We start from the raw sequence: 22,543 nt of genomic DNA, 5'->3' as shown, positions 1-22,543 counted from the left end.
TTGATCTACGTATGTAGCCGACAATGTTTGTGTATTGACTAATACCCTGATCTATGTTTTCAGTGATCGATAACTACCTCTCGTGCAGTATTCCGTCGAATATATGCTTGCTTGTGATGAAGATTTTTTAAAATAAGGAATAAAGAGCAGTTGAAAAGTTTTCATGACGCAGTTTTGTATTATGTATTTTAAACTGACACAAGACATAGGTAAGTATTAAGATCATATATTGTATTTATTTATCGTTTTATCTGTCTCAAATGGCAAATTTTGAATTTCATTTTGTCTAGAAGATATTTTTTCTAAACCCTTTGTAAAGTCGTTTAAAACTTTTTTAAAATCCGTTTCAACTCTTTTCATTCGTTACGTATCAGTTATTGTTGCTAACTGAAGCAAGTACATTAATAATAATGTCCGGAAGGAAGAAATGTGTCGGAGGAAGATAAAGGTGGAGCACTGAAGAGAGGATAAGACAATTGGAAATGTAAAAGAAAAATTTAAATGTAAAATAGCCCTTTTTTGGACCCCGCGAACGCGTAACAGCAACGTGGTAGGCCATTGCCAGTCGACAAGCATGATAGTTTAACTAACTGACATTAAATTTTTACATAACATATCATTTTGTTTAAATTAATAGCATTGAGCATAGAGATATAACAATAAAGCAAAATGCCAGTTCTTGAAGACCACGTTCCGACCTTCAGAAGATGGATGACATAGATACTTCACAGATGAGCAAATAGAGGGAGCTCAGCGAATACACTTCGAGGGGCAAACCTGAAGCTAGTGATGTTAATCATAGCAGTATCAGCGAATAAACTTCAAAAGGTAAAACTTCGAGTTGGTGATGTAATCACAGTAGTAATAGCAAATGGAGTCTAAATGAAAGACATAAAAGCAATCATCTCGTTAAACAAAGGCGCATATGTATTATACCTAAACAGGGTAAAATAAGTCCCGAAACCAGAATCACATTGGGGTGAAAGAGGAAAAAGGTGAGGTAAACACACGACCAAAAACCAGACCAAAAAGAGGTGTATGTACATAACAGTGACACTGTGTGACTTCCCAATAGGAAATAACAGCGCAAAGAGTTTTAAAATATTTGGTGTAAAAGTACAAAAATACCAAATGGCCAAATACAATGATTCCGATGGAATCCTAAAAGGACCACGAGCTGAGAAAGAGCAGGCTAAATATTTACCAACATTGACCTATAAGCAGGGATTTAGAGTAACATCCTGGTATGGAGGGTGTATATGCCATAGGAAACGTAGCAAATATAGCACTAAAGGCCTTGACATCAGTAATGGTTAACGTTAGGACAAGGAAGCAGAAGAAACCGAACAAAATCCAGGTGGGAATTTTCCATAACCTGTACCAGATAAGCAAAACATACAGTATATCGATGAGCAGAAACGATGGTAAGTAAGAAAAGCGAAGGAAAAAGAAAAAGAGGAAATGAAAGCAAAGGAAAATGCAGAAAAATACACGAAAGAGAAGGAAGAGAAAGCTATGTAAGTAGCAGAAGAAACAAAACAAACGAAAATGCAGAAACACCAGAAAAAGAAAAGATAGGAAAAGAAGAGAAAGCTACGAAAATAGCAGAATAAATGAAAGCAAAGGACAATGCACATCAAGCAGAAAAGGAGAGAAAGACAGAGAGAGACAGAGAGATAGAGAGAGAATAGAAATTTACGAAAATCCTAAAGTATGCCTTTTTCAGGTTAATTATCAATGATGTTTTCTATTTAAGACAAAAATGACGAAAAACTGGCACGTTTTAATTTTTTTCTTTTTTATGTGATGTGTTTAGGCTATTACAAAACGTAACAAGAAAAGAGTGAAGACAACAAGCTTGATAAAATTAAACAAATTATTTATTTCCCTAGAAAAACTTGGTAAAAATGAGGAAAAGAACATACGGTTTTACAAATCAAATCCAAATATAATCCAAGAATTAAAACAGTCCTAGTAACAAAAAGTCCTAATGAATCCCGATGAAATCCAAAATGGAAAGTGATGACGCATGATGTGGTCAGCGTTGTATTGATGTGCCAACGGTTCTTTGTTGAATCACAGAAAATAATATTCCAATGTTTGAATTATGTGTAAATTTCGATAACTCTCTTTGTCCAAGAACTAATTTAGAGCACAAGTTTTCTCAGGGAAAAATAATCTCTTGGAATCCAAATAATTTGAAGAAAAATAATATAATTAGCCCAAAAACTGGTCACAACATAAAACACTTTAACTTCTTATATGTTATGGCAAGAATGACAATTATTTCTCAAAACGTCAACAATAAATCTACCTACAAAGCAAAACAGAAGCTAGGATGTGGGTCAATCCTCTGGAAAAACCTAATTGATACATGCTATCTGTCAGGTACTCCAAGTATGGCATCGATTCCACTTTATGTATATTACTCTGAGAAAGAATGAAAAAAATATGAAAAAGGTGTATACTACAACTCTTACTGGTTTCTGAATCACGATCAGGAAGTAGGTCAGCATTAGATACAAAGTTTCTATTCTTAGTTGTTTACGTCAAAAACAGACAGAACTTAATTAAATCAAATCCATTAAATAAAGTTACATTACAATAACATGTAATGGAATAAAAATAATATAAACAAGCAAACAAACAAATCGAATTAAATCAGATATAAATTAAATCAAACATACAGAACACCTATTGTTATATTCTATATAATAAATCCTTTTCAGATTATGCAAAATCGCCACGGAGGATCTAGGCTACGCGATATTTAATACTAATGCAAAAGTTTTAAAATACGAATGTGTTCCATCAAGTCCATTTATAATACTAAGACCACGACAGTTATGCCTGATGTGACAGCTTTTAGAACTTGAATTTACAGCTATAACATATTATTAAAAAAGTAGTGTTAAAATATTTAACAGACTAATCGTGTTTTCTATTACTTCCGCGTGCAGGATGATTTCAGTCATTTTAGACCACCAAGCTAGAGCTGCACAACACAGGAGGTACAAATCATATAAATCATGGAAGACAGGCAAATCTCCTACAACCTATCCAAAAAACTGAGCAAGAACAACAACCCAACGCAAGCAGCGACACAAACAAACGAAGGGAACTTTACAACAACAACTGGATCACACGCTACGCACAGTCGACCTCAATTACCCACAACCACAAGCTCTATCCCCACAACCCTAACTCGATCCTTTGTATACCATCAAAAGTGAAAACCGAAGGTAAACACAGCGTGACCCAAACGTGTATAGGGTGCCTGACACCAGCTGATTGACAACATTTCGGAAAATCAAAAATACACCATGTACACTAAAATCCAACTTTAATTAAAAATAGTAATGAAATTACACAAATCGAAGGATTAGGAAAATTACACGAGTGGCTTACACACCATTAGAATATATTTCTGTCCACTAGTACAACTGACCTGATTTGATCTTACGCGCTTTGCCGTTTCGGGGCGTACAGCTTTTCTGTGGCGTTTCGCGTTCCGCGGGTCCCTTGCCTCCTTTCCTCGGCCGAACATGTTCATGAATTACAACGTGCGATATTCGCACATAAAAGCGGAACTGTAGTAGCTCCATTCCTACAGTTCCGATCAACTGAAACTCTCGACCATCTAGACTTAACCAGTCGCGAAAGCATTCGTTGCGTAGGCCACTTAAATCTTTTAATTGATTGATTGACCAAGCTAGCGAATAAAACTAAATAGTGCAAATTCAAGATTATCATATTTCTATCACATACGCTTCGGAGATAACTTCAATCCACTTTTTATTCAAGAACAGAACTATGATAATTACATTTAAATAATATAAAACACCACAAGAAAGATAATAATAGCAATAAATAATTAAATGAATTAATAGGAAAGTAAAAAATGGACATAACATCAATAAATACCATCCATGCATTAACAGAATATATATCCTAAAACCTAGCCATTCCCATCTATCCTACAACCTAGCCATTCCCATCTATCCTACAACCTAGTCATTCCCATATATCCGACAACCTAGCCATTCCCATATATCCTACAACCTAGCCATTCCCATCTATCCTACAACCTAGTTATTCCCATATATCCTACAAACTAGTCATTCCCATAGATCCTACAACCTAGTCATTCCCATATATCATACAACCTAGCCATTCACATATATCCTACAACCTATTCATTCCAGACCTTGTTATCACTTTTTCCATTCTCTTCCGCAAAGGTTAAAAAAGAAAAGACTACAGATTTCAATAAGAATTTCACTTAGATAAGCACGCCCCTAGCAACAATGCAGGACTTAAAGCAACAATTGCTACACCAACACCACCACACTAAGGGAACTAACTAGATCATTAATAGACCTTCAAAGCAGAGGTCGCTTTTTGATCTCAAACTTGGAATTTAAATAAGGGAAAGGCAAGGAAACCTGCCATAACAGCTTCGTGCATTAATGGAAAGGAGTATAAACCTGGAACTTATTTTTGGACTAGCCATAAATCGAGACAAGACAAAGAATAATCTTATTCCAAGAAAAACCTAAATCCACCCAAAGAAATTTCCATATGTATGTTGTTTTCTTTTTATGGATAATACCCAATCAAAAGCGAGGGTAGGGAAAGCACATATAAAGTCTTTTATTTTAGAAAATATGAAATTCCATTCCCAAAGTTCCAACCAGTTCTATGTGTTGTGACACCAATGCGGGATGTCCACAAAAAATAGTATTGTTTTTATATGCCAATATGCTTGAAATTTGTCAAAGCATTTTAACAAGTTGATTATATAGCGGTGTAGAAAGAGACCGCTGGTTTTGAATTGGAATACGAGTTTTAAAGCAATACGAGTTTTAAAGCAAGTATTCATTCAGAATATAATAGAAAGAGTGTACGAGAATCAACGTCCTAGTTAATGGAGTGAACACCATTACAATTCATATATATATATATATATATATATATATATATATATATATATATATAGCGAGAGAGAGATCGAGATCTTGATCTTGGTTGGCAGAAAGGGTCATTAATTCCTTCAATATATTTATGAATAAGTGAGACAGAACTTATAATAACTAATTCCAATCAACTATAAACATTATTATAAAATAATTATAAATTTCATATGTTATAAAGTATCAGACTTGTATGATTTTAGCATCAAGAATAAAGTACTTAATTCAACCGAGAGAATATTTAATTTAGGTTTATAAATTGCGATAATGTAGAAATAATTTTTTTTGGAGGAAATACAATGCAATGAATACGGAACATAAATGAAGGAGAAATCAATAAAACTACGAATACAATTATAGTCTCAAACATATTTTTAGATTGAATTTGTCCCCATTGTGAAAGAATAAAATTTCTAGTAATCGAGCAATGGGTTAGTGCACCTAGATAGCTTAATCTCTTAATTTCCTTAATTTATCGGTGATTCTCATTTCATGGAGAGAGAGAGAGAGAGAGCATATTAATTTACAGGAACATATCTTATAATAAAGACTTCTTCGAGAGGAAGTCTCAAAACAATTATAAACTTGTAAAATAATATTTCTATACATGGATGCCTTTATTTTTCTCATAGAGACGGAAATATTATTACATTAACAACCACAAACCAGACCATAATTCTTACTTAATGGGAACATAATATCCAAAAACGTGGTAATACGTGCTATATAATGATAACAGACAAAATGTACGTCAAGAAATATTCATATATGTAATAAATATATGTAATGCAATACAATCTCTCTCAAACACGCCACCACCACCCTCTCTCTGTCTCTCTCTCACACACAAAATTAATTGTATAGTAAACGCCTCAATTCTTGTATGCATGAATAACACTATTTTCTATGGTAACCACACCAACAGACCAGCTATTGTGCACATCAAGCTTAATTAAACAATACACAAAATAATACAAATTACCTGTTTACATAAAACATGGTGGAAAAGTAGTGTGTATGGAACTAAACCTCAAAACATAATCTGTTACTTTAGTAATTTGCTTCTACACTTTGAATTGTTCGAACAATTTACTCATTTCAGAGGATCCCTTTAATATTGTCACGGTAAAGAGCTTACGAATAACATTAGAGCGCATCATATGAAATCCTGACATTAGCCTTTGTGACCGTTCTGTGTCCGAGTCTCCGTCCTGGGATCTTACTCCAGGCGTAGTCATAATTCTGAATGTCCAAAATCATTTTTTCCTGAACTTGTCGTCTTTTCAACACAACTCGTCTTATGTACACCTTGCAGTTCTTTTTAATTACGTCATCGATTTGTGCCTTGATGTCAGGCTTTCCTACCAATTTCCTCTCCCAATTTCTGCAAGATTTCACAAATTTGCTGAAAACAACAAATTTCTTTGAGCGAAATTTCATTTGCACTGCCACTTCGTAAAAGGCCGGTACGTTCATTTTCCCGCCAAACAGCTGTCGTCTGCTGTATCCACTTCCGTCCCCGCATCTCTTTCTCCATCTTGACGCAGAGCATTCTACTACACCGGGAATAATAGCCAGTTGCCATGGAGACCAGTTGAGATCCCTCAGCATGAAGTTTGTCTCTGGTACATTTTCCCTTTTCAGATGTGGATCACTTTTATGACTTTCCTATTAATAGAAGGGTACATGCATTGCTATATGACACAAATGCAACTAAACTGACCGACAAACTTTGTCAATGGACCGTTCTGATTTTATCTTAATACATAACATTACAAAATGCAATCGTAATATAAAAAAACATATTCCATCTACATTTCGATAAAACTCACTGAGATCGGAATATTTTATAGTGTGTTGTCTTTTTGTTCTCGTTTTGTTCCCGTCAGGGATTGAAATACGAATTCTAACCCAATCAAATAACCTTTTTTGTGGATGAAATTCCGAAATTAAGTTTAAATTTGGAAATATTAAAGTCACAAGTTAGAATTACCTTTATTAGTTTCTTTCCCTCGTTTCTCTTTGCAAGTTTAGGACGGTTGGTTGCTTTTGTCTTAACAGTATACTTTTTTAAACCACCCTTTGTCAGCATTAGAGGTTTTGACAACTTTTTCGGAGCAAGCTTCTTTGCAGTGGGCAAAATCATTTTTGCATGAGATTCCGTAGATGAGGCCTTCCGCAGCATTCCGAACATTGTGTCCAAGTCTTTGTGCATTCCTTCCCTAGAACATCTGTCTCTTACCTCCTTCTCATACATCTGTAAGGAATGCATGTAAACAATGTTGTATTTTTATACATCGGATTATATATAATTCACACTTGACATCTTATGATTCCGCAGATTAAAAAATATTTCATTTTCTGTATTTAACATCCATCTTTCTTAAAATGCTAACGGTATCTAAAATGTAACGCGCACTAATCAAAATGCCATATAAGTAATAAATGCTCTTAGATAATTCTCACTGTTGCTTTAAATACAGCCCTACTGAAAAGGTTCATGTTTACTAATAATCGTTTGTCGATTTATAGCAACTGTTAGAGTATTAGTGTTTAGAACATTTTGTTGTTGAAACAAAATGGGATTATTTTTATAATATTAAGGAACAGAGGAACAAAACGTACCGACAAGAAATCTTCACCCTTCTCTCTGTAGCAGACGGCCATTATGAGGTCAAATATGTTTTGGAACTCGTTGAGTTTCAGATAACGTCCGCTTGTTTTCTCAGATATGGTTTTGTAGAAATCCCCATTGCTGCAAGTTCCACAGTGTACACCATAGATGCGCACTGACTGTATTTGCCAGACAAGAGGAAAGAATTAGTCAGGATGTTTACTATAGCATGCAAAAATTCAGTAGAACTTGGAAAATGTTAACTCTTTGCCAGTCATTGTGTCATTTGGCGATTATTAATTATTAGGCTTATTTGAAACGTTCAAGTTTTGTTCCAGAAGCTATTCTGTATTTTGAATAATCGAATCAAAAGAAAGGATACTGAAAGCGAATAAAACAAGCATGAAACCGTCGTTGAAATCTTTTTGGAATATCTTAAAATATTCCACAAACAGTACAAGTATGATAAGTATAATATCACCACTAATTTGTAACACAAACTTGCAAGATGTTTTGATATTTGAATTATAAGTAAACAGGTGTTTACGTCTGGAAATGTTGAAGCAATATATATCATACCGTTCAATTTATATCCGAGATGGTTTCACTTATTAGTTAATAACGGCAATTAAAGTCAAAATGTGTACAAACCCCCTCCATGAGTTTGTTTGCTTCAACTCTCCAGTCCAGTTTCATTGTATTCTGTGGATAGTTTGGTTCATGCGGATTTGCATCTCCAATCAGTACCAACAATCTCTGCGAGCCAGGTGTCCATGACAATTTGGTACGGACTTCATGCAGAACGAGTTCGTAACATTCATCAGCATCCCCGCCTCCAGTCAACCCGGCATTTTTCACGAATTCGCACAAGTCGGCTACATTATCGGTGAAATCCACGTACTTTGTGACATAAGTATGTGCATCACAATAATCTCCGTGTGCAAAAATTGCAATCCTGATTCCGGGAATATCCGCCTGGAGTCGCTGCACCATGTCTTGGAGACGACCTCTAACCTCTTCGAGATAGGACGACATGGATCCAGTGGTGTCGAAAGAGAACACGACTTCCATGGGTCCTGCAGCAGGTAATATGGCGGCCATGATCTTTCCTAAACGAACCTTTATTGCTGTATAAATGTAAAAATCTTTTACTTTAAACATATCCACCTATTCTCAACACAGAAAATGCACTATGCACAATTGTTACAAGAAATCGAAATGCAATGGTGAAAATGAAGAAAGAAATGGGGAAAAATGTCGATTAGAACTGACAGAATACGAAATATACGGATTCAAAATACGTTACTAGTGACTTTACACACTCTGTGTCATATAGAAAAATAATAGGGAATTTAGAATAGGACTCTAAAATGGAATATTCTGTGTTTTATATATATGTGTGTGTGTGTGTGTGTGTGTGTGTGTGTTTGAAACTTCAAAACCTTGAAAGTTTCTCAAGGGTGAAAAATCATATTTTTATGCACGACACTGATAGAATTAGGCGGTATTTTTGAGCTAGGGAAGCAAGAAAACGAACATATTTTTGCAATAATTATTGTTTAACATTCTGAATAAAGCCATCTTTACTTTCTTCCACAAATATTCCTTTCTTAGAAGTTATTTTCTGTAAAGGAATCACTTTGTTCAGAGAAAATATTTACCAAGGTTTCTATCTCATTACCTACATTTCATGTATTGACCTTGAGTATAATAGCCATGATTGTAATGACTACCTGTTAGTTAAATCCTCTAAAGAAGAGATATTCCTCTCACTGTATGTAAGTATTCTTCTCTATTTAGATGTTTACTTGTTCCGTCGCTTTAGCTGTATGCCATACCTGTGGGGACTGCGGGTTTATATAGACCGATAATGCTGACGAAATAGAACACGACATAACACGTTCAGACTTGCAACTGGACTAGACTTGTTCTCCGTTTTGTTTACGTGACGGTGTCTATCTAAATATAAATCATAGTGTAACTCCTATTGATCTACCGTATGTAGCCGACAACGTTTGTGTATTGACTAACACCCTCATCTATATTTTCAGTGATCGATAACTTCCTCCCGTGCAGAACTTCGTCGAATATATGCTTGCTTGTGATGAAGATTTTTGAAAATAAGGAATAAAGAGCAGTTGAAAAAGGTTCTTGACGCAGTTTTGTATTCCATTTTAAACTGACACAACAAGACATAGGTAAGTATTAAGCTCATATGTTGTATTTATTAATCGTTTTATCTGTCTCCAATGGCAAATTTTGAATTTCTTTTTGTCTGGAAGATTTCAACTCTTTTCATCCGTTACGTATCAGTTATTGTTGCTAACTGAAGCAAGTACATTAATAATCATGTCCGGAAGGAAGAAATGTGTCGGAGGAAGATAAAGGTGGAGTGCTGAAGAGAGGATAAGACAATTGGAAATGTAAAAGAAAAATTTTAATGTAAAATAGTCCTATTTCGCACTCCGCGAACGCGTGACAGCAACTTGACAGGCGCATGCCAGTGGACAATCATGATAGTTTAACTAACTGACCTGAAATCTTTAAATAACATATCCTTTTATTTAAATTAATAGCATTGAGCATAGAGATATAACAACAAAGCAAAATGCCAGTTCTTGAAGATCACATTCCGACCTTTAGAAGATGAACGACAGAGATACTTCACGACTGAGCAAATAGAGGGAGCTCAACGAATACACTTCGAGGGGCAAAACCTGAAGCTAGTGATGTTAATCATAGCAGTATCAGCGAATAAACTTCGAGGGGCAAAACCTCGAGTCAGTGATGTAATCACATCAATAATAGCTAATGGGGTCTAAGGAAAAAACATACAAGCACTCATCTCGTTAAACAAAGGAGCATATGTATTATACCTAAACGGGGGGGGGGGGGGAATCCCGAAACCAGAATCACATTAGGGTCAAAGGGTAGAAAGGTGAAGTATACCCAAGACCAAAAACCAGAGCAAAAAACGGTGCATGTACAGAACAGTAATACTGTATGACTTCCAAATAAGAAATAACAGCGCAAGGAGTTAAACAAAAATTGGTGTAAAAGTACAAAAGTACCAAATGGCCAAATACAACGATTCCGATGGAATCCTAACAGGACCAACATTGATCTATAGGCAGGGATTCAGAGCAACATCTTGGTATGGAGGGTGTATATGTCATAGGAAATGTAACAAATGTAGCACTAAAGGCCATGGCACTAGTAATGGTTAACTTTAGGACAAGGAAGCAGAAGAAACCGAACAAAATCCAGGTGGGAATTTTCCATCTCCTGCACCAGATAAGTAAGAAAAGCGAAGGAAAGAGCAGCAGAGGCATTGTAAGCAAATGAAAATGCAGAAAAATAAAACAAAGAGAAGGGACAGAAAGGTAGGGAAATAGCAGAAGAAATAAAAGCAAACGAAAATGGAGCAACACCTGAAAAAGAAAAGGAGTGGAAGGAAGAGAAAGCTACGAAAATAGCAGAAGAAAGGAAAGCAAAGGACAATGCACAGCAAGCAGAGAGAGAGAGAGAGAGAGAGAGAGAGAGAAAAGAAAGTTATGAAAATACTAAAATATACTTTTTTCAGGTTAATAATCAATAATGTTTTCATTTAAGACAAAAATGACGAAAACCTGGCAGAAGATTTTAATTTTTTTCTTTCTTATGATACTGTTTAGGCTTTACAAAACGTAACAAGAAAAGAGTGAAGATAACAAGCTTTGTACAGTTTGACAAATAATTTATTTTCTTTGAAAAACATGGCAAAAAGGAGTAAAAGAACTTACGGTTTTAAGAATCAATTCCACAAATAGTACAAGAATTAAAAAAGTCCTAGTAATAAAAAGTCCTAATGAATCCCGATGAAATCCAAAATGGAAGATGATGACGTATGCTGTGGTCAGCGTCGTACTGATGTGCCAACATTTTTTTGTTGAATCACAGAAAATAATATTCCAGTGCAATGATATTCACCCCCAAACGAAATAACAACCCAGTCTATCCAAACTTCTATATACAAAATCAGTTAATCAAATACGTAACAGTAGTAAAATTCCTAGGAATGTTCTTTGACAACCACCTCACATGGAAACAGCACATTGAACAACTCACCCAGAATTGTAAAAAAAAAAATTAATTTACTCAGGAACATCACAGGGACTGACTGGGGATCCAACCAGGAAACCCTCCTCACGATATATAAAACCCTAATTAGATCAAAACTGGATTGCGGTTGCCAAGCATATAACTCGACTAAGCAACCTGTACTACAAAAACTTGACACTATCCAGAGAAAAGCCTTACTATTATGCACAGGAACACTCCCCTCAACATCATTAGAAGAACTACAAACACTAACAGGAGAACTACCCTTAAAATTACGTAGGCAAGAACTGCTCCTCCGATACTCCATTCGATTAGATACCCACCTAGACAACCATCCCACCAAAATAGCTATAAACAAGTGTAAAGTTGTCTTCAAACCCAAAATCATACCCACCACACCAAGTGGCAAAGTAATCCTTGAACTAAGAGAAAAGATACCTCTACTAAAAAAAAAACAGGTAACAAACAATACAGACCAGAACAAATCACCATGGTTATAAAAGCCACCAAGGATGAACATTGAAGCAACCAAATTAGGCAATAAAGAAGGACAAGAAAACTTACTAAAACCTGTACTGGTAAACCAAATGAACCAAAAATACCAAAAATACACGGACTATGTTAAAATATATACCGATGGATCAAAAACAAACAACCCACCAAGAACAGCAGCAGCAATAGTCATCGCTGAATTCAATATACAAACGGGATCCAGATTACCTGACTATTGCTCCATTTACCCACTGAATTCTGGGCTATACTTGAATCACTACAATGGATCAAAGACAACCAAATACCTAAAACAGTCATTATAAGCGATTCCCTAAGCGTTATCAAATCGATCCAAAATCGCAATACACACTCTAGGGAACAATTCCTCGACAGATCATGCCAATTAATCGACGATATCACCACAGCACATCAATTAGTCGAGCTCATGTGGATACCGTCGCACATTGGAATCTCTGGCAACGAAACAGCAAAGTTGCACAAACCAAACTAGGAGATCAAAACTCTATCAAGCTTAACTATTGCTCTACAGAAGCACTAAGCTTCGCACAAATATATATATAGACCAAACATGGCAAGATTTTTGGAACTCCTCCACAAAAGGTAAAAAGCACCATGAAATCCCAAAAACCGTAGATAGGAACATACAGCTACCTAAGGGTACCTATTTAGAACAGAAAGCCATAAACAGGATAATAACTGGAAAAACTAAACTAGCAAGCAGTTTTGGAAGGTTTATAGGACCCAAACCAGCAACCATTAACTGCTTTAACTGCCACACCACCGAAGATCTACACCACGTATTCAATATGTGCCCAAAATATCAACCCGCTCGGAAAATATTTATCAAAAACCAAAAAGTGATTGGATCACCACACACATACCCAGAGTTACTTATGGACTCTAATAAAAATAAACAATCAGCATATAAAAATATAAATAAATTCATAGACTCAGCAGGACTTAGGAACAAAATATAATTACTATCCACACAAAACCAAAAGACCCAGTAACTAGCTAAATAAATTTAGAAGCTACCACATAAAAACCCATAACATACAATTCAATTTTATAAAGATATTAATAAATAATTCACTTACGAAGCACCTATAAAAAAAACTAAGGAAACCGCAAAATCGGATGTCCTAGATGTCCTTAACGAACCGGGTAATCAGCTAGGACTCCGGTCCTAGATGTCCTTAACGAACCGTGTAATCGGCTAGGACTCCGGTCTCTTGCAAAATAAAGTATAAATAACATTCAGTCTCTAAAAACATTAATAAATAAATAACTTAAAGAGGCACAATATCTAAAAACGTATAAATAACATAATGTAGGAAGCACACACTAAACACCTCGACTAGTAATACCATAATAACCTTGAAAATCTATCTTCATACATGATTTCTACTAACAACCTCTATAAACAGCATAGAACACCCCCCTTTTTAGAACATTGCGGGCGGGGGGGGGGGGGACCGCAAGAAACACCAGGCAAATGCAACAAGAAACCAGCGATGTGAAGCAATCAGGACCGTTCCCGAGCTCTCCTTCCCACTAATGACAGCCAACCATTCAACTGTAAGGGACCTTTATGGACCCACAGATTTAGGCCAAACGATCAGGGTTCCTTGAACCCATAAAAACCTGGAGTAGGTGGCACCATTCCCTTCCCCAGGAACAACTAGCAGGCTGCGGTGCAGTCAGAAAAAAAAGTGGTACATGCACAAGTGTGCGCACGCCACTATAATTAAACTCAACAACAATAACAGCGTTTGAATTCTGTGTAAATTTCGATAACTGTCTTTGTCCAAGAATTAATTTAGAGCACAAGTATTTTCAGGGAACAATAATCTCTTGGAATCCAAATAATTTGAAGAAAATTAATATAATTAGACCAAAAACTGGTCACAACATAAAACACTTTAACTTCTCAAGTGTTATGACAAGAATGACAATTATTTCTCAAAACATCAACAATAAATCTACATACAACTCAAAACAGAAGCCCGGGTGTGGGTCAATCCACTGGAAAAACATATTTGATACATGCTATTTGTCACGTACTCCAAGTGTATGGTCTCGATTCCAATGAGAAAGAATGAAGAAAAAAATATAAAAATGTTGTTTACTACAACTCTTACTAGTGTCTGAATCAAAGTCAGGAACTAGGTCAGAATTAGATACAAAGTGTCTATCATTAGTTGTTTACGTCAAAAACAGTCAGAGCTGAACAAAATCAAGTCCAGTAAATAAAGTTACAATACAATAACATTTAATGGAATTAAAAAAAATAAACTAACGAACAAACAATTAAATTAAATCAAATATAAATTAAATCAAACATACATAACACTTATTTTTATATTTTATATAATAACACAAATCCTTTTCAGATGATACAAAATCGCCACGGAAGATTCAGGCTACGCGATATTTAATACTAATACAAACGTTTTAAAATACGAATGTTTTCCATCAAGTCCATTGATAATACGAAGACCACGACACTAACTCCTAACGTGACAGCCTTGAACTTGAATTTACAGCTGTAACATATTATTCAATAAATAGTGTTAACATACTAATCGTGTTTTCTATTACGTCTGCGTGCAGAATGATTTCAGTCATTTTAGACCACCAAGCAACAACATACTTCCTAGGAACGTTAATGGATGAGACCCTCACATGGGAGAAACACATTACAGAACTAACCAAAAAATGCTCACAAGACCTCAATCTACTAAGAAACATCAAGGGAACAAAATGAGGAGCTGATCAAACAACAATGCTCATTCTCTATAAATCGCTAATCAGAGCTCAACTTGACTATGGCTGCCAAATATATGCGTCAGCTAACAATACTCTGCTCCAAAAACCAAACAGCATACAATACAAAGCACGCAGACTTTGTACCGGAGCCCTACCCAACACCTCAATGGAAGAGCTACATACATTAACAGGGGACCTACCATTACATCTGAGACGAGAGGAACAAATACTAAGATATGCCACCAGAAACTCAACCCATAACAACACCAACCCAACTAAACTTACGATCGAAAGATGTAATACCCCGTTCAACAAAAAACTTGTACCCCACCCACCAGCAGGCCAAAAAGTACATACACTCTGCAAAAAAATGGAACTTCCAGCCATCCAAGCAGAACGATACAAAATATGTGATCCTACCCCATGGAAAAACAACATCCCCAAAATCAATCTTATTGCCCAAACATTTAGATCCAAACTGCATAACCCTACAGGTATATTATCAGAAATACACAAGACCATCGAAGAAAACTACTCTAAACACCTTAAAATTTATACTGATGGTTCCAAATCCCAAGAACTAAAGAGAACGGCAGCGGCAATAATAATACCCGAAAGCAGGATAACACTCGGAGACAGACTCCCAGATGCATGCTCCATCTATACAGCAGAATTTTGGGCGATAAACAAGGTACTCCAATGGATAAAAACTCAACCACATAAACAATATGTTATCATAACAGACTCTCTAAGCATATTAAAATCCACAGAGACTGGTACAACAAAAGGCAGAGGTAACATGCTGGAAGAAACACAAATGTCCACTCGAGAGATTGAAGGAAAACAACACAGCCTTGAATTTGTATGGGTACCATCGCATATCCATCTAATAGGAAACGACAAAGCAGACCAACAAGCAAAACTAAACCTTATGAACACCTCAGTAACACATCTTGACTATAGTGTACAAGAGATATACAGCCAAATAAAAACTAAAATAAACAACAAATGACAACAACTCTGGGAAAATACCAACAAGGGCAGACAACTATTCCAACTGCAAAAAGAGGTCAGCAGAACCATCATAACACCTAAATACATAAACACCACTGACCTCCGTGTTACCAACATATTAAAAACAGGAAAAACCTTACTTTAAAACAGCTTTGGAAAGTACCTCACCAAAGAAACAAACCAAAACATAAACTGTCCCCATTGTCCAAGAATAGAAACATTGGACTTCTTTTCAACACCTGCCTCAAATATCACAGTCAACGAAATAACTTCCACAACAAACAACATAAACTAGGATCACCTACAACATACCCAAACATGTTAAATAAGATACATAACAAAAATATGGAAAATACATACAAAAATATAATATGGTACCTAAAACATATTGACAAATATGACAAAATTTAACAAAACAAAATAGAAATTATTGGATATACAAACACACAAAACAAAGAAATCAAAACTAACACAATTAGGAAACCGGCTAATATATCTAAACATTGGGAGAAAAAAAAAATTATACAAAAAGTGCTAGATGTCCTTGAAAAGTCTTAATGACCCGAGCAAAGACAAATGTCTTAATCAAAATGGAAGTAGCCAGAAAGTTAACACTATATAAATATTCAGCCTGAAAATAGAAATAACTAAAACAGATTAATAAACCTAAACTTATGGAATAAAAAAGACCGGATGTCCTTGAAAAGTCCTAGGACCCGATTACTCGGCAAGGACGCCGGTCTCATCAAAATAAACTTAGCTGGAAAAATAAACATCGTACAAATAAATTAAAAATAATAAATAAAAAAATAATAAATAAATAAATAAATAAGAATATATATATATATATATATATATATATATATATATATATATATATATATATATATATATATATATATATATATATATATATATATATATATATAATAAATATAGGGTATTTAATCTAAAATAGGGCCAAATAAATCTAAACAAAAATAGACCTAAAATCACAAATAACACAAAATTAATCACATCCACACTGAACTGGACTAAAGAGATAAGGTAAGATCCCTAGCCAAAAGGCAAGCCCATATCACGCACCCCCACCCCTCACCCCCAAAATAAAATATATATATATATATATATATATATATATATATATATATATATATATATATATATATATATATATATATATATATAATAAAAAAATTACAATAAAAAATAAATAAATAAATATATAATAATTCTGTATTAAACAAAAAAAAAACAAAAGCAAAATTATTTACTTCATTGTTCTTAAAGGTGTATACGAACATGTATGTCTGTTTATATATAGCAATAACTCTCTTCTATTGCATGTCAGCATGTGCACTCCAAACTAACATAATAATAAACACATAGGTCTGTAAGAACCAATTCCAACCCAAGGAAATAGTAATATATGAGGAGGTCAAATCCTCGCCATCAGGTTCGGTCGCACAAGGCGACAAAGATTGCCAATACGTACTCAAACAAACCATCATTTAACCATAGGGCCCAATAAGAAATCAGAATATAAGGTGACAAAGCCCAGTCATCAGGCTATCTAAAGCCCAACATTACATAAGTTTAACATTTTCACAAAACTAATAACACTTAGAGGCACAATGTAATTCCAAAACTCCATCAAGTAAATGAGAACAACGGCGTAATAACCAGAGAGACCAGTCGCAAACATCATACCGGATTACAAAATTGAAAGTCGAGTCGGAACGAAAAACATCCCACCTCAGCAACAGAAAGCAGAAAGAAGACAGAGAAGTAAGAAAAAGAAGACCGACATCGACTTTCTAATTGCCTTCTATTAACGAGGTTCTTCCTTTGGTTTATGAAGTCCTGTTTTGACAAAAGCTCTATCCACAAAATCCTAATCTGAACCTTTGATTACCAGCATCAAAATTCAAAACCAAAAAAACCTAACAGGATACAAAAAGTATACAGGGTACCTGATACCCAGCTGATTGGCACCTTTTCGGAAAAATAAAGGTACACCATATACACAAAATTACAATCTTTTGTTAAAAATAATACAGAAAATTATACAACTCGAAAAATTTGGAAAATTGCATAGGTGGCTGACACATTATTGGAAAAGTAAGTGTCCAATAGTAAAACTGGACGAAAATTCGATCGTACGAGTCTCAGCGTTCCAGGGCGTACCAGCATCGAATGGCTCACAGCGTCACAGGGGTCCCTTTCCTCTTTGCCTCGCCTAGACATGTCCAAAATTTCAAAATTAATAAGTGCGACATTGCACATAAAAACGGGGCTGTGGTGGCACAATACCCACAGACCCGAATAATTAAGAATCCTGACCTTCAGGACTTAACCGGTCGCGCAAGCACTAGCTGCGCATCGACCTAAATTTATTATCGTATAGAGAGATACACACGACAACACGAGTGGCAAGATATAAACAAACACAAAAAAATATTAGGCCCCAACCATCTTAAGACTGTAGGGTGACCTAAACCCAGTCATCGCCCCCCCCCCCCCCCCAAAAAAAACACATATACATAAGGCGGAACTATATAAACAACAACACAATCCACAATTATTAAAACATGTAAATCAAACAATGATATTCAGACCAAACATACTTATTTATTATATTTATACAACAAAAGGGGCACAATATACCTTCCAAATTCAATATAGCTATTAAACAAAGAATCATGGCGATAAAAGACCAGTCGTAAACATCAAGATCTAAGGCAATGGAAGTCGAGTCGGAGCAGAACAGCAAACTCTAGCAAAACAGTCAAACACTACAACAGCACGAAGAAGAAAGAAAGAAGGTAACACAGGATGAAGAAGGAGTAACGATGAGAACGGACATCGACTTTCAAATTGAGAATTTATATGAGGTTCTTCATTTGGCTATGGCTATTGAAGACCTCTTTCGATAAAAGCTCTATCCCCACAACCTTAGCTCGATCCTTTGTATACCATCAAAAGTGAAAACCGAAAGTAAACGCAGCGTGACCCAAACGTGTATAGGGTGCCTGACACCAGGCGATTGACAACATTTCGGAAAATCAAACGTACACCATGTACACCAAATTCCAGCTTTAATTAAAAATAGTAATGAAATTACACAAATCGAAGGATTAGGAAAATTACACGAGTGGCTTACACACCATTAGAATAGATTTCTGTCCACTAGTACAACTGACTTGATTTGATCTTACGCGCTTTGCCATTTCGGGGCGTACAGCTTTTCTGGGGCGTTTCGCGTCTCGCGGGTCACTTGCCTCCTTTCCTCGGCCGAACATGTTCATGAATTATAACGTGCGATATTCGCACATAAAAGAGGAACTGTAGTAGCTCCATTCCTACAGTCCCGATCAATTGAAAATCTCGACCTTCGAGACTTAACCAGTCACGAAAGCATTAGTTGCGTAGGCCACTTAAATCTTTTAATTGATTGACTGACCAAGCTAGCGAATAAAACTAAATAGTGCAAATTCAAGATTATCATATTTCCATCACCTACGCTTCGGAGATAATTTCAATCCGCTTTTTATTCAAGAACAGAACTATGATAATAATATAAACAACACCTGAAGAAAGATAATAATAACAATAAATAATAAAATGAATTAATAGGAAAGTAAAAAATGGACAGAACATCAATAAATACCATGCATGCATTAACAGAATATATATGCTACAAGCTAGCCATTCCCATATATCCTACTACCGAGCCGTTCCCATATATCTGTCATGTTTACCCCGACCCAGAGTAGCCCAGTTTGAAACATGTATAATCAAGGTAATTCTGACGGGTCATTGTTTGATGTCCAACATTGCCGAAGGCTAGCACTAATCCGTTACGTAAGACTGTTGTGGCTAGAATCGAAAAACCGGATATCGGAGTTGCGAGGCGCCCGATAGCCAGTTATCACCTAGGTGTCAAAATGTTCCCAGATCAGAAGAAATTGCATGAAGAAGTGGGAGTGTCCTAACTTCTTTCCCCTGCAAACAGACAGACAGGTTGAACTGGCCGCTAAGACGATTGGACAGGGGCACAGCGCCACCCAATCAGAATCGAGATGGGGGGAGACCTTGATTTGGGTAGAATGATATCCCTGCGTTTTCCGGCAAAAGTTAGTTCGCTGAGAGAAATTACCCAGAGAAGAGGTTAGCGTAACTCCGAATAGCCATTCGTTATTGGCGGGAAAATCTTAGAGCGGGAAATTCTAAGTACAGAAAGCTTCAAAAGGTCAGTAGATATTTGTTCGGTCTTTGTGGAATGCGACTGCATTTTAATTGTAGGTCGTATGTATACTTTAGTAGTACTAGAATCGTAGTACGAAGAATTACTTTGTTTTGTTAATATGTTTGCATATTTTGAAGAAATGAGTTGATATTTGTAAAGAATTATATAGCTTGCCAGCCGTCGTAAGAGTTAATATTGTAATTTACTATGTGGGTATTTTATAGTAGACTAACACATATGTTCATATGATTATAGATTTTGCCATTGTTGAATATTTGTAATGTACAGACATGCATCTGATTTTGTCAGATTGTAGTACGATGAGATTAAATATATATGTGTATATACTGACGTGACGCAATGTATTGATGTCTGTATAACAATTCGCTGATACTGTGTTATTACGCCATTGTTTACCCTGCAAGAAGTGTGTGGGAATTTCGATGTGTATGCATGCGTGGCCGAAACAGTGACAGCTATCTGATGGTTAATTGTCGTTATAGAGTGAGGTGAGGTTCGATAAAACATTTGTTAACGCCTTGTGGTTTTTCACAGGAAGCTTTGAGGGACAGACCAGTTAAAGTTTGGTCCCGTTGTCTCGGATAGAGAGACGGAGGAAAGGATGGAAGGAGAAGAAGGTGGAGTGAAGTCTGGGAGCGGAATTGGAGGAGATAATAGAGAGGGAAAGGAGAAGAAGGGGAAGTTGAAGTCTGGAGCGAAGTTGGAGGAGGAGATAGTAGAGAGAGAAACAGAGACAAAGAAGGAGTTAGAGGAACGGAAAGAAGGAAGAATCAGCGGGAAGAAATAGATGAGTAGATGCAAGGACAGGGGGAAAATCGAACTCACACTGTAAATCATGGGATGAATTAGGCTGTCACTTGGTCGAGGGAAAGACGAGTGATTGGAAGTTATCGTTTTTTAAATGATCACATTTATTAAATTGTTATTGATTGAATTTCATCTTCGTGTTCTCTATAATTTAACCGTCGGCATTGCTGACTGGGGGTTCAGAGCTGTAAATCTACATCATCACTAATTTAACTTTCTAACCTAACGAGCCAGGGTGGAACTTTCATCATAATTTAATTAAATTATATTGGAAGTACCCCACCCCAATACGACAGAACGCCACAATATCCTACAACCTAGCCATTCCAGGCCTTGTTATCACTTTTTCCATTCTCTTCCGCAAAGGTTAAAAAAGAAAAGACTACTGATTTCAATAAAAACTTTCACTTATATAAGCATGCCCCTAGCAACAATGCAGGACTTAAAGCAACAATTGCAAGACCAACACCACCACACTAAGGGAACTAACTAGATCATGAATAGACCTTTAAAGCAGAGGTCGCTATTTGATCTAAAACTTGGAATTTAAATAAGGGAAAGGCAAGGAAACCTACCATAACAGCTTCGTGCATTAATGGAAGGGAGTATGAACCTGAAACTTATTTTTGGACTAGCCATAAATCGAGACAAGACAAAGAATAATCTTATTCCAAGAAAAACCTAAATCCCCCAAAGAAATTTCCATATGTATGTTGTTTTCTTTTATGGATAATACCCAATCAAAAGCGAGGGTAGAGAAAACACATATAAAAGTTTTGAATTTAGAAAATATGAAATTTCATTCCAAATGTTCCAACCACTTCTATGTGTAGCGACGCCAATGCGGGATGTCCACAAAAATAGTATTGTTTTTTTTTATATGCCAATATGCTTGATATATGTCAAAAAATTATTAACGAGTTCATTCTATAGCGGCATAGAAAGAGACTGGTGGTTTTGAATTGGAATACGAGTTTGTTTTAAAGCAAGTATTCATTCAGAATATAATAGAAAGAGTGTACGAGAATCAACGTCCTAGTTAATGTTGTGAACACCATTACAATTCATATATATATATATATATATATATATATATATATATATATATATATATAGCGAGAGAGAGAGAGAGAGATCTTGGTTGGCAGAAAGGGTCATTAATTCCTTCAATATATTTTATGAATAAGTGAGACAAAACTTATAATAACTAATTCCAATCAACTATAAACATTATTATAAAATAATTATAAATTTCATATGTTATAAAGTATCAAACTTGTATGATTTTAGCATCAAGAATAAAGTACTTAATTCAACCGAGAGAATATTTAATTTAGGTTTATAAATTGCGATAATGTAGAAATAATTTTTTTTGGAGGAAATACAATGCAAAGAATATGAACATAAATGAAGGAGAAATCAATAAAACTACGAATACAATTATAGGCTCAAACATATTTTTAGATTGAATTTCTCCCCTTT

The 22,543-nt window shown here is 35.5% G+C and overlaps 1 protein-coding gene and 1 long non-coding RNA gene across 2 annotated transcripts; one reads left to right on the top strand and one right to left on the bottom strand.

Moving 5' to 3' along the window:
- Positions 1 to 96: 96 nt before the first annotated feature.
- On the top strand, positions 97 to 21,188 carry LOC149788925 (uncharacterized). Its single transcript, XR_016424459.1, has 3 exons — positions 97 to 209; positions 9,639 to 9,785; positions 20,789 to 21,188. It is a non-coding gene; the product is annotated as an uncharacterized LOC149788925 (long non-coding RNA).
- On the bottom strand, positions 4,995 to 9,427 carry LOC149788926 (uncharacterized). The gene is made up of 5 exons (XM_089975802.1): positions 9,321 to 9,427; positions 8,239 to 8,714; positions 7,599 to 7,766; positions 6,967 to 7,230; positions 4,995 to 6,641 (listed from the first exon to the last, which is right to left on the bottom strand). The coding sequence occupies exons 2-5, from the start codon at positions 8,686 to 8,688 to the stop codon at positions 6,120 to 6,122; spliced, it is 1,404 nt and encodes a 467-aa protein (XP_089831928.1). The 5' UTR covers positions 8,689 to 8,714; positions 9,321 to 9,427; the 3' UTR covers positions 4,995 to 6,119.
- Positions 21,189 to 22,543: the final 1,355 nt, after the last annotated feature.

The sequence above is a fragment of the Sinohyriopsis cumingii genome, chromosome 11 (assembly GCF_028554795.1).
Source record: "Sinohyriopsis cumingii isolate HCF-2022 chromosome 11, ASM2855479v2, whole genome shotgun sequence".
In the NCBI taxonomy this organism is placed as follows: domain Eukaryota; kingdom Metazoa; phylum Mollusca; class Bivalvia; order Unionida; family Unionidae; genus Sinohyriopsis; species Sinohyriopsis cumingii.
Note: the sequence above shows the minus strand (reverse complement) of the source record. Positions and strands in the feature narration are given on the sequence as shown.

Coding starts and splice junctions, on each gene's coding strand:
- LOC149788926 (XM_089975802.1), bottom strand. CDS start 8,688: ATGGCCGCCATATTACCTGCTGCAGGACCCATGGAAGTCGTGTTCTCT. Junction 7,767..8,238: donor CAAACAAACTCATGGAGGGG/GTTTGTACACAT, acceptor TGGCAAATACAG/TCAGTGCGCATCTATGGTGT. Junction 6,642..6,966: donor AGGGAAAGAAACTAATAAAG/GTAATTCTAACT, acceptor TTCTATTAATAG/GAAAGTCATAAAAGTGATCC.